The sequence below is a fragment of the Mobula hypostoma genome, chromosome 27 (assembly GCF_963921235.1).
Source record: "Mobula hypostoma chromosome 27, sMobHyp1.1, whole genome shotgun sequence".
Lineage (NCBI taxonomy): Eukaryota > Metazoa > Chordata > Chondrichthyes > Myliobatiformes > Myliobatidae > Mobula > Mobula hypostoma.
The window spans coordinates 33435088-33453446 of NC_086123.1; the positions used below are offsets into that span (position 1 = coordinate 33435088).

At 46.9% G+C, this 18359-nt stretch overlaps 1 protein-coding gene across 2 annotated transcripts in view; it reads right to left on the reverse strand.

The window, feature by feature from the left end:
• Window positions 1-18359, reverse strand: part of LOC134338410 (rabphilin-3A-like) — a 259305-nt gene that overhangs the window by 15832 nt on the left and 225114 nt on the right. For both annotated transcript variants that reach the window (XM_063034213.1, XM_063034212.1), the window contains exons 15-18: window positions 10761-10887; window positions 9733-9789; window positions 6251-6405; window positions 1072-1153 (exon numbers count right to left, since the gene is read on the reverse strand). In XM_063034213.1, the coding sequence (XP_062890283.1) occupies window positions 1072-1153; window positions 6251-6405; window positions 9733-9789; window positions 10761-10887 (421 nt within the window). The remainder of the gene's footprint in view (window positions 1-1071; window positions 1154-6250; window positions 6406-9732; window positions 9790-10760; window positions 10888-18359) is intronic.

The following is an 18359-nucleotide window of genomic DNA, read 5'->3' on the forward strand; positions in this document are numbered from 1 at the left end:
CCTTTTTTCTGCATGTTATCAGAACCAAAAAGAGCTGGTGATTGACTTCAGAAATGGGGACGGTGTGCAAGTTCCTGTCTATATCAATGGTGTTTAGATTTGGAAGGTTGACAACTTCAAGTTCCTAGGTGAGAGCATCACCAATAGCCTGTTCAACCACAATGATGTCACAGCCAAGAAAATTCACTACGCCTCTACTTCCTCAGAAAGCTAAAGAGATTCCCCGTCGACTCTTACCAATTTTCATTAATGCATCACAGAAAGCATTGCCTGGATTAGTACGGCAACGACTCTGCACATGACCGTAAGAGAGTTCTAGAGAGTTGTGGACACAGCTCAGCACATCACAGGACCCAGTCTCCCCACTAAGGACCCTGTTTATACTTCTCGCTGCCTCAGTAAAGTGGCCAGCGTAATCAAATCCTGGATGTTCTCTCTTCTCCCCCCCTCCCATTGGGCAGAAGGTATAAACGCGTGAAAGCATGTACCACCTGGGTAAAGGACTGCTTCTATACCACTTATCAGACCCCAGTGTGATGAAATGGACTCTCGGCCTCACAAACTACCTCATTATGATCTTGCACTTTATTGTTTACCTAAGCGGCTTTTACACTTTACGTTGCACTGTTATTGTTTTGCTTGATTTTACTCAATGCACTGTAATGATTTGGTCTGTATAAACAGCACGTAAAACAAGCTTTTCACTGTATCTTGGTATACGTGACAACAATCAACCAGTACCACTATCGGGAGATGGTCCTGGAGAAGGATCTCGGACAGAAACATTCATTTCCATAGATGCTGCCTGTCCTGCTGAGTTCCTCCAGCATTTTTGTGTTGCTTAGGAGATGAATACTTGGCACCTTTATACCATTACTATTGACAAGAGATATTACGTATTGAGCATTCATTTGACCCTATTGGCAGCACTCTAGGAAGACCATGCCAGGTGCTGCAAGTTGTTTATAAATTATATGTCATTGTGTCCATTAGCTTTACATTTTTTTTCTTAATGAATTACTAAAAGATCTCATTTCCTCGGAACGTTTACATAAGATCTGTGAATCTCACCTCATTAAATTCAGGGTTCAGTGTCTTTTTCTTGATCTGTGTTTTCTGTTTGGCCTTTTTACCCATGTCAGGCTTGAGACAGCTGAAAGAAGCCAAAAGAGATTGTTGTCAAGCTTCTAAATAATCGCCCTGAAGAGCAAACACACTTGGCACTGGAACAGAAGGGGGCATTCAGCATTGCTTTTGCCATTCAATTAGATCGAGATGGTGGATGAAGTGATGCTCTCTTCATCCACCCACTTCGGACTACATTTTAATTTACCCCTTGCTGGGCAAAATAGAGTTATTGTTTCACGAGAATTTTTGCTTATTACAATAGAGAGCCCAACATTTCCTCACAGTTCACGTGAAGAGCTGGTTTATAAACCTTTTTCTAAAGACTATACAGTACAAAACAGATTTTATTAGAGATTATTAGTTCATTAATTTCTTTGCTTCCGGAGTCTCCCGGTGCCACTTAAAGTCCATCAGCTACGTGCCTCCTGCAATGCCACTCTACAACTGCTGTTTGGGGACGTGGGAAAGCTTTGGTGCTGGATTTTCCTTCTATCTCCCATCGTCCTGATCCCGGCCCCCATGAGAAATTTCAAGCGTTAACCACTGTCTCTTTTATTCATTGTGTTGGGATTTCAATGCCTATGAGTGGATTTATTTTTCATTCTTTCACCTCCTAAAGGTGCTGACTTGTGTTGGTGTGCACCTTAGCTGCTTATTCCTTCCACGGAGGGGTCACAGAGAGAGAAGAGGACCTTTGACCCACTGAGTCTACATAGACGAATCTTACATCATCCCCTTTTCTGATTCTCCATTGTCTTATCAATCTTCCCCTGATTCTACCCTTCACCTGCACGTTGGCATACTGGAGGGCAACGAAGCTACCAACCACATGTCCCTGTGAGCAGCCAGAGAAAACCCATGCGGGCACAAACACAGACAGGACTGAGTTCCGGAAAGAACCTGGATCGCTGGAGCTGAAGGGTAGATGCTCTACCAACAGCACCACTAGGCTGCCCGAACATGTCACCTTAGGCCATTCCAATGCCCACTGTCCCTGCGTGTGGAGAAAGGTGTTCGTTTCCCTTGGAAATGGGAACCTTGACTCGAGGACACTGAGGTTACAGTCACCTTTCATCCCAGGTTACAGACTGTGGACAGATTACGGAGCTCAGATCGAATGAACCTTTGGATGGGGTGGCAACTTTTTTCAGATTGAGATATGGGTGAGAATCTGTCAATACCGGGCACTCTGCAGTGGAGGTGGGTTGAGGAGAGGGAATCCTGTTAATTTTTCATCTTTCAGCAACAAAGGACGATACGAAAGGTTAAATCCTTGACTTGAAATTTCCATGATTCAGGACATTTACAAGGACAGGTGTGTAAAAAGGGCCCGTAGGGTTATTGGGATCCCAGTCACCCCCAACCACAATCTATTAGAGATACTACCATCCGGGAAACGGTACCGCAGCATAAAAGCCAGGACCAACAGGCTCCGGGACGGCTTCTTCCACCAGGCCATCAGACTGATGAACTCACGCTGACTTGAATGTACTCTATGTTACATTGACTGTTCTATTTATTATAAATTACTATGATTGCACATTGCACATTTAGATGGAGAGGTAATGTAAAGATTTTTACTCCTCATGTATGTGAAGGATGTAAGAAATAAAGTCAATTCAATTCAAACTCTCTGTTCCTAAGGATGACAAGGTACAAAGGGCATTGTAATTCTTACAGCAACATCCAATTCAGACTTCACACTGGTGCACCATTCCAACCAGCTCGGGAGACCTTCAGCCACATCTCTGAGTTAACAGCAATAGTCCTAGATGCAAGTAATGGAAACATCTCAGCCCCTGTCACTTCAAGGAGCAATAAGTGAAACATATTCACCACAGTCTAATGCTGTTTTCTCATGGTGTGGTGACTCTTAACCAGTAGTCATTAAAGAAATCATGGAGAAATCATTGCAGAATGGTATGTTTACCATGACTCCTCTTGGAGAAACACCCAGGGGAAAGATAGAGACTAACGTGAAAAGAGTTGGGAAGCATCTCTCTGACAGAGAGCAAAACTGGTGGGGAGGGAGAGCAGGGGAGAGGGGGAGAGGGAGGGGTAGAGTGGGGAGAGGGAGAGAGGAGAGGGGGAGAGAGAGAGGGGAGGGTGGGAGAGAGGGGAGAGGAGCGGGTGGGGGGGAGAGAGAGAAAGAGGGAGACAGAGAGAGGGGAGAGAGAGAGAGGAGGGTGGGAGAGAGAGGGGAGAGAGAGAGAGAGGAAGAGTGGGGAGAGAGGGGGGAGAGAGAGGGGAGAGTGGGGAGAGAGAGAGGAGAGAGTGGGGAGAGAGAGTGGGGAGAGGGGGGAGAGAGAGGGGAGAGTGGGGAGAGAGAGAGGGGAGAGAGAGAGAGGAAGAGTGGGGAGAGAGAGGAGAGTGGGGAGAGAGAGAGGGGGGAGAGGGGAGAGTGGGGAGAGAGAGAGCAGAGAATGGGGAGAGAGAGAGGGAGAGTGGGGAGAGAGAGAGGGAGAGTGGGGAGAGAGAGAGAGAGTGGGGAGAGAGGGGGAGAGAGAGGGGAGAGAGAGTGGGGAGAGAGAGAGGGGGGAGAGTGGGGAGGAGAGAGGAGAGGAGAGAGAGAGAGGGGGGAGAGTGGGGAGAGAGAGAGGAGGAGAGAGAGAGCGGAGAGTGGGGAGAGAGAGAGAGGGAGAGTGGGGAGAGAGAGAGTGGGGAGAGAGAGAGGGGAGAGTGGGGAGAGAGAGAGGGGAGAGTGGGGAGACAGAGAGAGGGGGGAGAGTGGGGAGAGAAAGAGGAGGAGAGAGAGGGGGGAGAGTGGGGAGAGAGAGAGGGGGGAGAGTGGGGAGAGAGAGAGGAGGAGAGAGAGAGGGGAGAGTGGGGAGAGAGAGAGAGGGAGAGTGGGGAGAGAGAGAGTGGGGAGAGAGAGAGGGGAGAGTGGGGAGAGAGAGAGAGGGGGGAGAGTGGGGAGAGAGAGAGGAGGAGAGAGAGGGGGGAGAGGGGGGAGAGAGAGAGAGGGGGGAGAGTGGGGAGAGAGAGAGGAGGAGAGAGAGGGGGGAGAGTGGGGAGAGAGAGAGAGGGGGGAGAGTGGGGAGAGAGAGAGGAGGAGAGAGAGAGGGGAGAGTGGGGAGAGAGAGAGGGGAGAGTGGGGAGAGAGGGGGGGAGAGAGAGGGGAGAGTGGGGAGAGAGAGAGTGGGGAGAGAGAGGGGGAGGGAGAGTGGGGAGAGAGAGAGGAGGAGAGAGAGAGGGAGAGTGGGGAGAGAGAGGGAGAGATGGGAAAGTGGAGGGAGATGGGAAAGGGAGAGGAGAGGGAGAGAGAGGGAGAGAGAGAGAGGGGTGGGGGAGAGAGAGAGGGGGAGAGGGAGAGATTGGAGAGGGGAGAGTGGGGAGGGGAGAGGGGGGGAGTGGGGAGAGAGAGAGGAGAGAGTGGGGAGAGAGGGAGAGTGGGGAGAGAGAGAGGGGAGAGTGGGGAGAGAGAGGGGGGAGAGTGGGGAGAGAGAGTGGGGAGAGAGAGAGAGGGGAGAGTGGGGAGAGAGAGAGAGGGGAGAGTGGGGAGAGAGAGAGGGGGAGTGGGGAGAGAGAGAGGGGAGAGTGGGGAGAGAGGGGGGAGAGAGAGGGGAGAGTGGGGAGAGAGAGAGGGGAGAGTGGGGAGAGAGGGGGGAGAGAGAGGGGAGAGTGGGGAGAGAGAGAGGGGAGAGTGGGGAGAGAGAGTGGGGAGAGAGAGAGGGGAGAGTGGGGAGAGAGAGAGAGGGGAGAGAGTGGGGAGAGAGAGAGGAGGAGAGAGAGAGGGAGAGTGGGGAGAGAGAGGGAGAGATGGGAAAGTGGAGGGAGATGGGAAAGGGAGAGGAGAGGGAGAGAGAGGGAGAGAGAGAGAGGGGTGGGGGAGAGAGAGAGGGGGAGAGGGAGAGATTGGAGAGGGGAGAGATTGGAGAGGGGAGAGATTGGAGAGGGGAGAGGGGGAGAGTGGGGAGAGAGAGAGGAGAGAGTGGGGAGAGAGGGAGAGTGGGGAGAGAGAGAGGGGAGAGTGGGGAGAGAGAGGGGGGAGTGGGGAGAGAGAGTGGGGAGAGAGAGAGAGGGGAGAGTGGGGAGAGAGAGAGGGGGGAGTGGGGAGAGAGAGAGGGGAGAGTGGGGAGAGAGGGGGAGAGAGAGGGGAGAGTGGGGAGAGAGAGAGGGGGGAGAGTGGGGAGAGAGAGAGGGAGAGTGGGGAGAGAGAGGGAGAGATGGGAAAGTGGAGGGAGATGGGAAAGGGAGAGGAGAGGGAGAGAGAGGGAGAGAGAGAGGGGTGGGGGAGAGAGAGAGGGGGAGAGGGAGAGATTGGAGAGGGGAGAGATTGGAGAGGGGAGAGGGGGAGAGTGGGGAGAGAGAGAGGAGAGAGTGGGGAGAGAGGGAGAGTGGGGAGAGAGAGGGGGGAGAGAGGGGGGAGAGTGGGGAGAGAGAGTGGGGAGAGAGAGAGAGGGGAGAGTGGGGAGAGAGAGAGGGGGGGGAGTGGGGAGAGAGAGAGGGGAGAGTGGGGAGAGAGTGGGGAGAGAGGGGGGAGAGAGAGGGGAGAGTGGGGAGAGAGAGAGGGGAGAGTGGGGAGAGAGAGAGTGGGGAGAGAGAGAGGGGGAGAGAGAGAGGGAGAGTGGGGAGAGAGAGGGAGAGATGGGAAAGTGGAGGGAGATGGGAAAGGGAGAGGAGAGGGAGAGGGGGGGTGGGGGAGAGAGTGAGGGGGAGAGGGAGAGATTGGAGAGGGGAGAGGGAGAGAGAGAGGGGAGAGAGAGAGGGGAGAGACAGAGAGGGGGTGGGGGAGAGGGGGAGGGGGAGAGGGAGAGATGGGAAAGGGAGAGGAGAGAGAGAGAGGGGAGGAGAGAAGGAGCGGGAGGAACAGGGAGAGGGACAGGGAGTTGCGGAGTGGGAAAAGAAAACAAAGACATTGAGGAAGTAAATCATAAAGACCAAAATGAATCAGGGAATGGATTTTTTCCTTACAGAGTTTATACCATCCAACAGAGGTGATTGTGACAATGCATGAGTGACAGAAAGCAGCAGAAAGCTTTGAAACGACTGCAGGCCAGACAGGGAGCTGTGATTGCTGTTTGTCAGGAGAACAGGGAAGTAATCAGGCATTTAGAAAGAGACTATTCCCTGCGACATGAAGATGAATGCAGCAAACAGCATCAACTACAGGTTTACGCACATTTTGACAAAGGGGTCAGAGTAACCATTGGCATCCATGGCAGCCAAGTGAACGCAGCGTATAATTCCCACGATCAGGCCTCCCTGCTGACTGCTGTACAGGAGGGAGATGAGGATTCGGCCCCGCTCTTCAATATCAGCACAGTGCTCAGCTTGCTGGAAGAGGGCAGACAATCTGTTAGTGTGAGTTGCTCTTAGAATCTGTCAAACTAGTCCAATTATTTATTTATAACAAGTGCTCTCATACCAACTATAAATATTTTAAAAACTGAATATTTTAGATTCATAGAGATCGATGAGTTATAAAGCATAGGAAAAGGCTCTTTGCCTCAGTTGTCTGTGCCAACCTAGACGTCTATCTACACTCATATCAATTGCTGCACTTGGCCCTAACCCCTCTAAACCTTTCCTATCCATGCAATTGTCCAAATGCCTTATAAAAATTATAATTGTACACGTCTATCATTTCCTCTGTCAGACTGTTCTATAAAAACACAACTCCCTGAGAAAAGCTTGCCCCTCAGAATCCCTTTAACTTGTTTCTCTCTCTTAAACCTATGCCCTCCTGGTTAAGACTTCTTTACCCTTAGAAATAGACTGAAATAGCCCTGTTTAACTCCTTCATAATTTTATAAACCTCTATAACGTTACCCATCATCCTGTGCTCCAGGGAAAATAGCCTCAAACTATCCGTTCTCTCTTTTTAACTCAACCCCCACCCCGCCAATTCAGGCAACATTCCCGTGAACTTCTTCAGCACTCTGTTGAGATTAATCACATCCTCCCTATAGCATGGTGACCAGAACTGCACACAATGTACCACATTTGATATTGCACAATTATAACATGACATCCCTATACATATACCCAAAGCCTTGACCAATATCACAATAGGGAAGCATACCACACATATTTCTCAACACTGTGTCTACCCGTGTTGCACATTCTGGGAACTATGTACTTGTACCCTGAGGTCTCATGTTCCATAGCATTCAACAGGCGCCTGCTATTCACCGCATATAGAAACATAGAAAACCTACAGCACAATACAGGCCCTTCGGCCCACAATGCTGTGCCGAACATGTCCTTACTTTAGAAATTATCAAGGGTTACCCATAGCCCTCTATTTGTCTAAGCTCCATCTACCTATCCAGGAGTCTCTTGAAAGACCCTGTCATATCCGCCTCCACCACAGTTGCCAGCAGCCTATTCCATGTACTCACCATTCTCTGCATAAAAAACTTACCCCTGACATTTCTTCTGTACCTACTTCTGAGAACGTGTTAGCCATTTCAGCCCTGGGAAAAAGCCTCTGACTATCCACACGATCAATGCCTCTCATCATCTTATACACCTCCGTCAGGTCACCTCTCATCCTCCACCACTCCAAGGAGAAAAGGCCAAGTTCACTCAACCTATTCTCATAAGGCATGCTCCCCAATCCAGGCAACATCCTTGTAAATCTCCTCTGCACCCTTTCTATAGTTTCCACATCCTTCCTGTAGTGAGGTGAACAGAACTGAGCACAGTACTCCTAGTGGGGTCTGACCAGGGTCCTATATAGCTGCAATATTACCTCTCGGCTCTTAAACTCAATCCCATCATTGATGAAGGCCAATGCACGTCCTGGCCTGGTTTAGCTTTCCATTTTTATTTAGAACAAACCAACTTGCAGACTGCATTTTCTTACTGGGGAGTAGTGTTCCCAAACAGAGGACACAATCAGACTATATGCTGCATTGGAAGAGTCAGCTGAACTCCAAAGTACATTGAGAAACGGTATCATAGAAAATGAACTTGGTGTCCCTCATATGGATTCTGTACTGAGGAAATGTACTATGGGAGCTTTGCTGGAAAATTGTACCACAGATACATAGAGGGGAAAGGTAGAGTCATAAAGTCACACAGCACAGAAACAGGCTCTTTGGTCTACCTGGTTCATGCTGAGCAAGCTCGTCCCATTTACTCGTGTTTGCCCCAGATCCCTCTAAATTTTTCCTATCCATATACCTGTCCACTTTTAATATCCCTTTTTTTCCTTTTCAGGGTTCTTTTGAAGGCTCTGACCTGGAGTTACACACTGACTTCGCTTCTTTGCAGGAATGGGACCCGCTCTCAGGGCCTCACGACTGGCTGGTTTTTTCATACCAAGGGTGCGGCCGAGAAGACTAGCGTGCCTTCAGGGTGCTGTATTTTCATGGCTGTGGAGGCGGGCGGATTCGAGGTCAGAGCCGTCACCTGATGTGTCCCGGGAGTACATGGAAAATCAAAAGCAGCGAGCTGGCTGCTGGGTGTGTGCCCAGAGACCCAAGTTCTTTGGGCACAGAGTTCGGAAAAAGCGACACAACATACTTTTAACACCCTAAATCAGCGAGTTGTTTGTTATGTCTCATCTCCTGCTGTGAAATGGGGACACCATTTTTTCCCTTATTAGGGAGACAGCGAGCCTGTGGTATGTCGAATTACTGGGTGAATGAGTAGTCGATTGGGGTACTGCGAGTCTGTGTCTTTATTGATGCTTTGCTGCATGCTTGAGTGCTCGGTGGGGGGTACAGATGCTTTTTTGCTGGTGGAGGAGGGAGGAGGTTCATCGCTTTGCTACTGCTTGAGTGTGGGAGGGGGAGCTGAGGGGGGCCTTTAGGGTTCTAACATTTAACTGTTATTCATTCTTTGCGGCACTCCTCTGTTTCTGTGGATGTTTGCAAAGAAAAAGAATTTCAGGATGTATATTGTATACACTTCTCTGACATTAAATGTACCCACTGAAACCTATCGAAACCTTAAAAGTTTAAAGTAACTTTTATTATCTGGGTACATATAAGTCAGCATACACAACCCTGCGATTCATTTTCTTGCGGGCATGGTCAGCAAATCTATAGAATAGCAACCATAACAGGAACAATAAAAGATCAATCAGAGTGCAGAAAGCAACAAACCGCGCAAATGCAAATATAAATAAATAGCAATAAATAACGGGAACGTGAGGTAATGAGATAACGAATCCTGAAAGTGAGATCATTGGTTGTGAGAACATCGCAATGATGAGGCAAGTGAGTGTAGTTATCCCCTTTTATTCATGAGCCTGATGGTTGTGGGGTAGTAGCAGTCTTTGAACCTGGTGGCGCGAGTCCTGAGGCTCTTGTACCTTCTGTCTGATGGCAGCAGTGAGAAGAGAGTATGGCTTGGGATATTAAGCCTCTCCCATCTTGCCCTAAATCTATGCCCTCTGTTTTTTGATTACTCAACCCTGGAAAAAGGTGTGTAATCACTGTATCTATGCCCTTCATGATTTTAAACACCTCTATAAGATTTGCCGTCAATGAAGTAAACTCCCCAAGGGTACTTGGGGTACCATAGGAAATTGTACCAGGATAACAAGGAGCATTAGGTTGCCAGTGGGAGGGGGTTAACAGCCCTCATCTCTACCCAAACTGATAAGTGTGAACAAAGCTCAGTACAGAAAAGCAATGAAGCCACGTTTACCTCATCCTCGTAAAGTGACATTCCCCGTGTGGATCCAACTGTAGAACCTCGCTTTACCTGTGGGAATATTCACAATATATTAAATGTGAAGGTTAGCAACGGGATCAGTTTCAGAATCAGATTAGTTTATTGTCACTGTCATATACACCAGGGTGCAATGAAATTCCTTGCTCTGGGGCAGCTTAGGAAGTAAGCAGTATACAGGGTGATAATAAATTAGTTAGTTACTGCCTGTTACGCCTCTGGTATTTAGGGCCAGCGATAGTAAAGAGTGATAATAAATGCACCAATAAACACAGCCAAGGCTGCAATAAACAATGCAATGGGGCTACGTAGAGCACTGCAAACTAAGGCAGTGCTTTAAAGAAGTCTGAAGGTGACAATAATGGACGAAGTAGCATTAAGGGTTTGAAAACTTGGGGGCACCACCAGGAAGGGGTTTGTTTAGTTTAATTACTTCAGGAGTCTGATAGCAACAGGGAAGAAGCTATTCTTGAGTCTGGTTGTACGGACAGACGAGCTACTGCATCTTCTCTTACAGAATAGACGAGTGAAGAGGGAAGGGCCAGAGTGCCCGGCATTGTTAACGATACTATTGGCCTTCCAGATGCAATGCACCATGGTGACGGACTGGGTGGAAGGATGTGATGAAATAAGCAGAGTTTGTCACTCTACACTGGTTCTAATTGTCCGTTCAAATCTACATAAAATGTATTCCTAACATGCCTCTCGTTACAGTCTAAATACCGGGCCGTCCCACCCTTTCTCCAAATGAAACAGTTATTGAATGGGGTTTGGCCTTCCTGGCATCCTCTGAATCAGCTAACAAAAGAATAAGCTACACATTACCTATGCTATCAGAACTCTTACTCTGCTGTTTAGTTACTGCACCCACTTAGTTCTTAGTTGTGCCATGTCCAGCATATTCTGGAGAGGTGTGCTCACCATCAAAGCTGCCTGAAGCTAATTTTGGACTCCAGCTGTGATCCTGAATAAACCCTGAAGAATAATCACAAAGAAACCCTTACCGGTATGACTCTCTCCAGACAGATGTTGAAGTTCTTTATTTGGTTAGGTTTGAGTTTCTTTAGAGAAACCCTGGTCTCTCCAATGAATTCATTATGACCAAATTTATCTTCATCCAGGACAGAGATCCTGTATTGGGGGAGTGGGGAAATCAATTCAGGTTGAATAGATCAAACAATCTGAACTTATGTGCTGTCTTTAATGCAGTAAAATGTTCTGAAATACTTGGCAACAGCATCAAGAAACAAAATTTGACAGGAACATATTCCTGCATCTGACCAAATGTTTGTTTAAGGCAGTCTTTCACAACTTTTTTTAGCCCAACGCCCCCCTAAGGCACTTTCAAACTTGCCAATGCCCCACTACAGCATCTTCATTCTTGCCAACACCCCAGTTAGGCACAATATACTTTCCAGCACCCCCATTGTGTAAACATGTCTACCATATGCTAACATGATAAAAATGATTCTGCTTTAAATTTTTGTTTTTAAACCTAGCTTACACAGTACCTGTGTGCTGTACAGCAGCTTCGATATCAATGTGATCCCTGAGCTTGATGATTTTTAGCAAGAGTTGAAATATCTGGTTCAAGTCATCACAGCAAAAGCTTTAGGACCCTACATATAACAATGTCCAAGTGGTTTCTGATTTTTGTGGGTATGTGGTTCACTGCACTGAAACCTTTTTCAACAAGGTAGGAGGATAGCTATGCAATGAAGAACAGTTTGGCTCTTCTCCAAAGACCAGAAAACTTTTTATGACAGTTAGCCACATACCACAAAAGCTGACATTTTTGCAAAGCATTTTTGCTACTTCATCATTCTGAATTTCGATTATTTCTTCTTGCAAGCTCTCTTCCTGTTCTTCCACCTTGCAAAGAAATAGGTTAATTACCCAGTCTGGAATTTCCAGATCGATCAAATTCTTGAATCGATTCTGGAAATCCTTCTTCAGTGACTGCAGGTATAAGCAGTACTCTTGCAAATCACCATCTGTGAAAGAGAATGCCATACTTTCATGCAGGGAAATTGTGAGAACATTCTTCTCCCAATGTTTTGCTTATATATTTCCAATTTTCTGATGAAAGTGGACACTGCACTTTTGCCTGGATTAAATTGAAATTCTCACTCTGTAGTTTCATATTTAGAATGTTCATTTTGTCATACAGATCAGCTAGGTAAGCCACATCTCCACGTATAACTTCAATCTTGTTTCCCAAGCTCTTGTCAACTTTGAGCAAAAATTCAACCAGTGTCAAAAAGATCAAAGAAACGTTTTAAGCAGCAGCCTTTTGACAGCCAACACACTTTAGTGTGAAGAAGCAAGTGTTATCTTGGCATAAATGGCGAGTTATTACTCAGAGGAATTGATTTTAAAATACTGGTATCCATTTTGAGAACAGTGGTCAGCACTTCTGATACAGTGGGCATTATCAATTGTATGGGATTTTCCACACTTTGCAATCATTTTCTCCCTTTCTCTTCACCATTTACACCTCGGACTTCAACTACTGCACAGAGTCTTGTTATCTTCAGAAGTTTTCGGATGACTCTGCCATAGTTGGATGCATCAGCAACTGAGATGAGGTTGAGTACAGGGCTACGGTAGGAAACTTTATCACATGGTGTGAGCAGAATTATCTGCAGCTTAATGTGAAAAAGACTAAGGAGCTGGTGGTAGACCTGAGGAGAGCTAAGGTACCGCTGACCCCTTTTTCCATCCAGGAGGTCAGTGTGGACATGGTGGAGGATTACAAATACCTGGGGATACGAATTGACAATAAACTAGACTGGTCAAAGAACACTGAGGCTGTCTACAAGAAGGGTCAGAGCCGTCTCTATTTCCTGAGGAGACTGAGGTCCTTTAACATCTGCCGGACGATGCTGAGGATGTTCTACGAGTCTGTGGTGGCCAGTGCTATCATGTTTGCTGTTGTGTGCTGGGGCAGAGGCTGAAGGTAGCAGACATCAACAGAATCAACAAACTCATCCATAAGGCCAGTGATGTTGTGGGGATGGAACTGGACTCTCTGACGGTGGTGTCTGAAAAGAGGATGCTGTCCAAGTTGCATGCCATCTTGGTCAATATCTCCCATCCACTACATAATGTACTGGGTGGGCACAGGAGTACATTCAGCCAGAGACTCATTCCTCCAAGATGCAGCACAGAGCATCATAGGAAGTCATTCCTGCCTGTGGCCATCAAACTTCACAACTCCTCCCTTGGAGGGTCAGACACCCTGAGCCGATAGGCTGGTCCTGGACTTATTTCATAATTTACTGGCATAATTTACATACTACTATTTAACTATTTATGGTTCTATTACTATTTATTATTTATGGTGCAACTGTAATGAAAACCAATTTCCCCCGGGATCAATAAAGTATGACTATGTCTATGACTTTAATTATAACGTCTAGGACCAAAATACATCTCCAATCTCTTGCTGCATTATGAACCTTCCTGCGCTCTCAGATCGTCTGGGGTGGGTTTGCTTACCGTCCCCAGGGATCAATAAAGTATGACTATGACTATGACATTTTGGAAATGTTATAAGAAGCAATGAGACCACTATCAAGGTAATTTTTAGCTTTCTTGGCAAATGATTTGAGTGTTCAAATGCTTCTTTCATCTTCTGGAACTGAGTAATACCATAAGTACCCTTTTCAGGGTGTCTTTTATGGAAATGTTCCTGCAATCTTGATGGTTTCGTGGCTTCATTAGACAGTACAGTGTTACAAATAAGACACATGGGTCGTCGCTGAGCTGATGGGAATGGAATAAAATCATACTCCAGCTATGTAACATTATACTGACACACTTTCTATAGTTTCTGTTTCTTAGCAGGATTAGAATTCAAGGTGTCACCACCTTCAGACTCACAGAAATCGCACTGTATTGCACAGAAATCCATCATTAATGGGGCTAAATTAAAATTAAAAATTAACACAAACTGAGAATGCATATTGGATGTTGACGATAGCAGCATTGACATGGTTGGAACAATGATAGTGGCATGTAAAGGAACAGCAAGGTGAAGATGAAGACAATCACAACAGTGAAAATTACGTTGACAAGGATTCAGATTGGAATCTGAATGTTGGTCAGGACAGAGCTGGTGTTTGGCAAGCTACCTTTATACTATTTCAGTTAGCATGATTGGCCGAGCATGTAAAGTCTCATAATCCCCAAAGATTGTTCTTGACTGCACATGTGAAGACGAAGTCACTTTGAACACCTCAAGGGGAATTCTTGGGGTCTGCAGGTTCACTGATTGGCTCTATTTCACTGTTCAGTTCCGGCCAGCGCTGTATCGTTGCGCGACCTGTCTTCTGTAGGTCTGTAGAGAAAGTTGAGAGGATGTACTTGACTTACCAGCTGTTAAATTCCATGAACTTATTCCGTGCTGAAAGTCAAGGGGAACTGTTGGGCAACACACACGAATGCTGGAGTTACTCAGCAGCCCAGGCATCATCTATGGAAGAGAATACAGCCGAGCAGCTATACACCACCCACCAGAAAAAGCGGGATCTCCCAGTGGCCACCCATTTTAATTCCACTTCCCATTCCCATATGTCCATCCATGGCCTCTCTACTGTCACGATGAGGCCACACTCAGGTTGGAGGAGCAACACCTTATATTCCGTCTGGGTAGCCTCCAACCTGATGGCATAAATATCAATTTCTTGAACTTCTGGCAATGCCCCCCTTTCTCTATTCCCCATCCCCTTTTCCCTCTCTCAGCTTATCTCCGTGTCTGCCTATCGCTTCCCTTTTTCTTTCTCCCATGGCCTTCTGTCCTTTCCTGTTAGGTTCCCCCTTTTTCAGCCCCGTATCTCTTTCACCAATCAACATTCTAGATCTTTACTCCACTCCTCTCCCCCTCCCGGTTTCACCTATTTGCTCGTGTTTCTTCCTCCCTCCCCCCAACTTCTAACTCTGACTCCTCGTCTTTTTTTCTCCAGTCCTGCTGAAGGGTCTTGGCCCAAAACGCGACTATTCACTCTTTTCCGTAGGTGCTGCCTGGCCTGCTGAGTTCCTCCAGAATTTTGTGTGTGTTGCTTGGATTTCCAGCATCTGCACATTTCCTCTTGTTTGTGAACTGTTGGGCCCCTGATTGCTAATTTATGCATCCCAATAATGTCTGTTTGGTTGGTAAGGTCGGATGAGATTGCTGAATTTCTGATGCGTTGTGACCATGAGTGCTCACTGCCTGCAGGGCGATGGTTCTTCCTGTGTTCCAGTGCCTCATCCTTTTTTTTTGACCTAACGGTCAGTCAGGTCTCGTGCTTCAAGTTAGGGCGCTGCTTACCGCACCTCCCCCCCCCAAGAATCCTGAGCGTCCCCAATGACTTCTATTTCCCCTAACGCCCCCTTAAGACACATAACTGTCCCCGTTAGGAATCACTGATTTACGAGGTAGGGAGGAAGCATTGTCTGCGAAGGGAATGTTATTGCATAGCTGGGGATGTAGCTACCACTGGTAAAACAATTAAATTAAATTCAGAGGTGCACGAGATGTCAGAATCAGAGGAATTGAAAGAATTCAGGCAGCTGGAATGCTGGACGTAAGATTACTGGCTCAGTCCTGCACCAGAGGCTATAGCAAAAAACTGCTGACTGACACGCTGGTTTAGACACGCAGGGCAGCGGCATTGTTCAAGCACCTCATCTTCCAGTCAGGATGACACCTGCGTACAATGCTCCTTTAGTCAACAACTTCTGGATAGATCACAAAACCATATGTTTCTTATGTCTTTGTTTTTCGCCTTGAATGTGATTCTGGAACTGTTGGAGCCTACGATTTGCAATTTGGAGATGGTTTGGATATTTGAGCACTCTGCAGTCTCCGAGAGGATTCCGGGAGCAGAGGCAGCGTGTGCGAATCTTGTGGCAAGAAGACTGCGTGATGGGGTGCAAGCCAATGATTTTTTTAGATTATGAGGACACGCAGTCCTCTTTTATTGTCATTTAGTAATGCATGCATTAAGAAATGATGCAATGTTCCTCCAGAATGATATCACAGAAACACAAGAAAAATCAAGACTGAAAAACTGACAGAAACCACATAATTATAACATATAGTTACAACAGTGCAAAGCAATACTGTAATTTGATAAAGAACAGACCATGGGCACGGTAAAAAAAAGTCTTAAAGTCTCTCGAAAGTCCCATCATCTCATGCAGACAGTACAAGGAAGAAAAAAAACTCTCCCTGCCATGAACCTCCAGCGCCGCAAACTTGCCGATGCAGCACCCTGGAAGCACCCGACCACATCCTACTCTTGAATCTGTCCAAAAACTTCGAGCCTCCGACCAGCCCTCCGACACCGAGCACCGAGCACCATCTCTGCCGAGCGCTTCGACCCCGGCCCCGGCAACAGGCAATAGGCAAAGCCGAGGATTTGGGGCCTTCCCCTCCGGAGATTCTCGATCGCACAGTAGCAGCGGCAGCGAAGCGGGCATTTCAGAAGTTTCTCCAGATGTTCCTCCGTGCTTCTCATGTCTGTCTCCATCAAGTCAGGGTTGTGCATGGCCCCTACTTAACACATACGATATCATTTTGGAGCGGCCGCGCACGTTGCGTCGCGCCGCCATCTTCCCCTCCCCTCCCGTTCGACTCCATTTCCACTGATTAAAGCAACGAGGGAGATTGAAACATCTAGGCGAATGCACAAGGTGAGTGCCTTCTGCCTGCCTTTTGATTACTGCTGGGATCTCTCTGCCACGGAGAGGGAAGATTGCATTTGATCGCTCTGCTGCTGGAGAGGACAGACACCTTTTGACCACTGGTGGGATCACTCTGCTATCGGAGAGGAGACACTGCCTTTTGATCACTGGTGGAATCGCTCCGCTGCTGGAGAGGTAAAGGCCTGCCACTGTGCCTGGAGAATGTTACCCAGCTTTTCTGCATTTTGGATATGGGCTTGGACTGTAGACTTTTTTTTCAGTCTTATAGTTTTTTATATTCTGTGTTTTTCGCCCGATCTATCCTGTTTCTTTGTGTGCGGGGGAGGGGGATTGGGGAGTTGATGTGCCTGTTCCGTTTTTGTGTGGGGAGGAGGGATGGGGGGGTTGATGTGCCTGTTCCGTTTTTGTGTGGGGAGGAGGGATGGGGGGGTTGATGTGCCTGTTCCGTTTTTGTGTGGGGAGGAGGGATGGGGGGGTTGATGTGCCTGTTCCGTTTTTGTGTGGGGAGGAGGGATTGGGGAGTTGATGTGCCTGTTCCGTTTTTGTGTGGGGAGGAGGGATGGGGGGCGTTGTTGATGATCATGCTGCCATTCTTTTCTTCCTTGGTTTCATGGCTATCTGGAGAAGAAGAATTTCAGAGTTGTATACTTTGATAATAAACGAACCTTTGAACCTATTTCATGGATGAAATGCTAATCTGAAACCCAGTCTACCCTCTCTCATTTTAAGGTAAAACATCCCATGGTTGAGAAAGTTATCTCCAGTCTCCTGGCCAACATTTATCTCACAATGAGCATTACTCTCAGTGGCCACTTTATTAGGTACACCTGCTCGTATATGCAAGTACCTAATCAGCCAATCGTGTGGCAGCAACTTGATGCATAAAAGCAGGCAGACATGGTCAAGAGGTTCAGTTGTTGTTCAAACCAAACATCAGAATGGGGAAGAAGTGTGATCTAAGTGACATCGACTGTGGAATGATTGTTGCTGCTAGATGGGGTGGTTTGAGTATCTCAAAAACTGCTGATCTCCTGGGATTTTCACGCATAACAGTCTCTAGAGTTTACAGAGAAATGTGCAAAAAACAAAAAACAAAATCCATTGAGCAGAACTTCTATGGGCAAAAATCCTTGTTAATGAGAGAGGTCAGAAGAGAATGGCCAGACTGGTTCAAGCTGACAGGAAGGTGATAGTAACTCAAATAGCCACACATTACAACAATGCTGTGTAGAGGAGCACCTCTGAACACACAACGCGTCAAACCTTACAGCAGCAGAAGACCAGAAATGTGCATACCATGGCCACTCCACTGGGTACAGAGGGGAAGGGAAGGGGGAACGTCGAGGGAGGGGCGTACAGAGGCACGTAATAAAGTGGCCACTGAGTGTAAGTTTGAATGATGTAATGTGTTTAACTACATTTACTTGTTTTCTGTGAGGTACAAAAATATGGGGGTGATGCTTAAATTCAATTGAACGAAGAATATAGCAACAGTATACACCTGTCAATATGATACACCCTATAAAAATTGGTCAAAAACATAATAATGTTACATCATCCAGGAGGTCTCATTAAAAAAACTATTTAGAAAGCAACTTTCATTCCCCTTTCAGAACCTCTCAAAGCACTTCACAGGCAATTAAGCCCTTTTTTTGTAATCTCAGTTATTAATACAAGGTAAGGACTGTGGCAGCCAATTTCTTTACAGCAAATTTCCCTAAATAACAATGTAATAGTGATTTCTTTCTACCTACTTCAGTGATTTTGGTTGAGGGGTAAATACTGACCAGGAGTGCAGGAATAACTCTCTCATCTTAGGACTTTTTTTTTGGAAGCATCTGCCTTAAAATGCTGACAGGTCTGTTTTATGTCTTCTCTCAACGTTGGCAACTCTGACGGTACAGGACTCC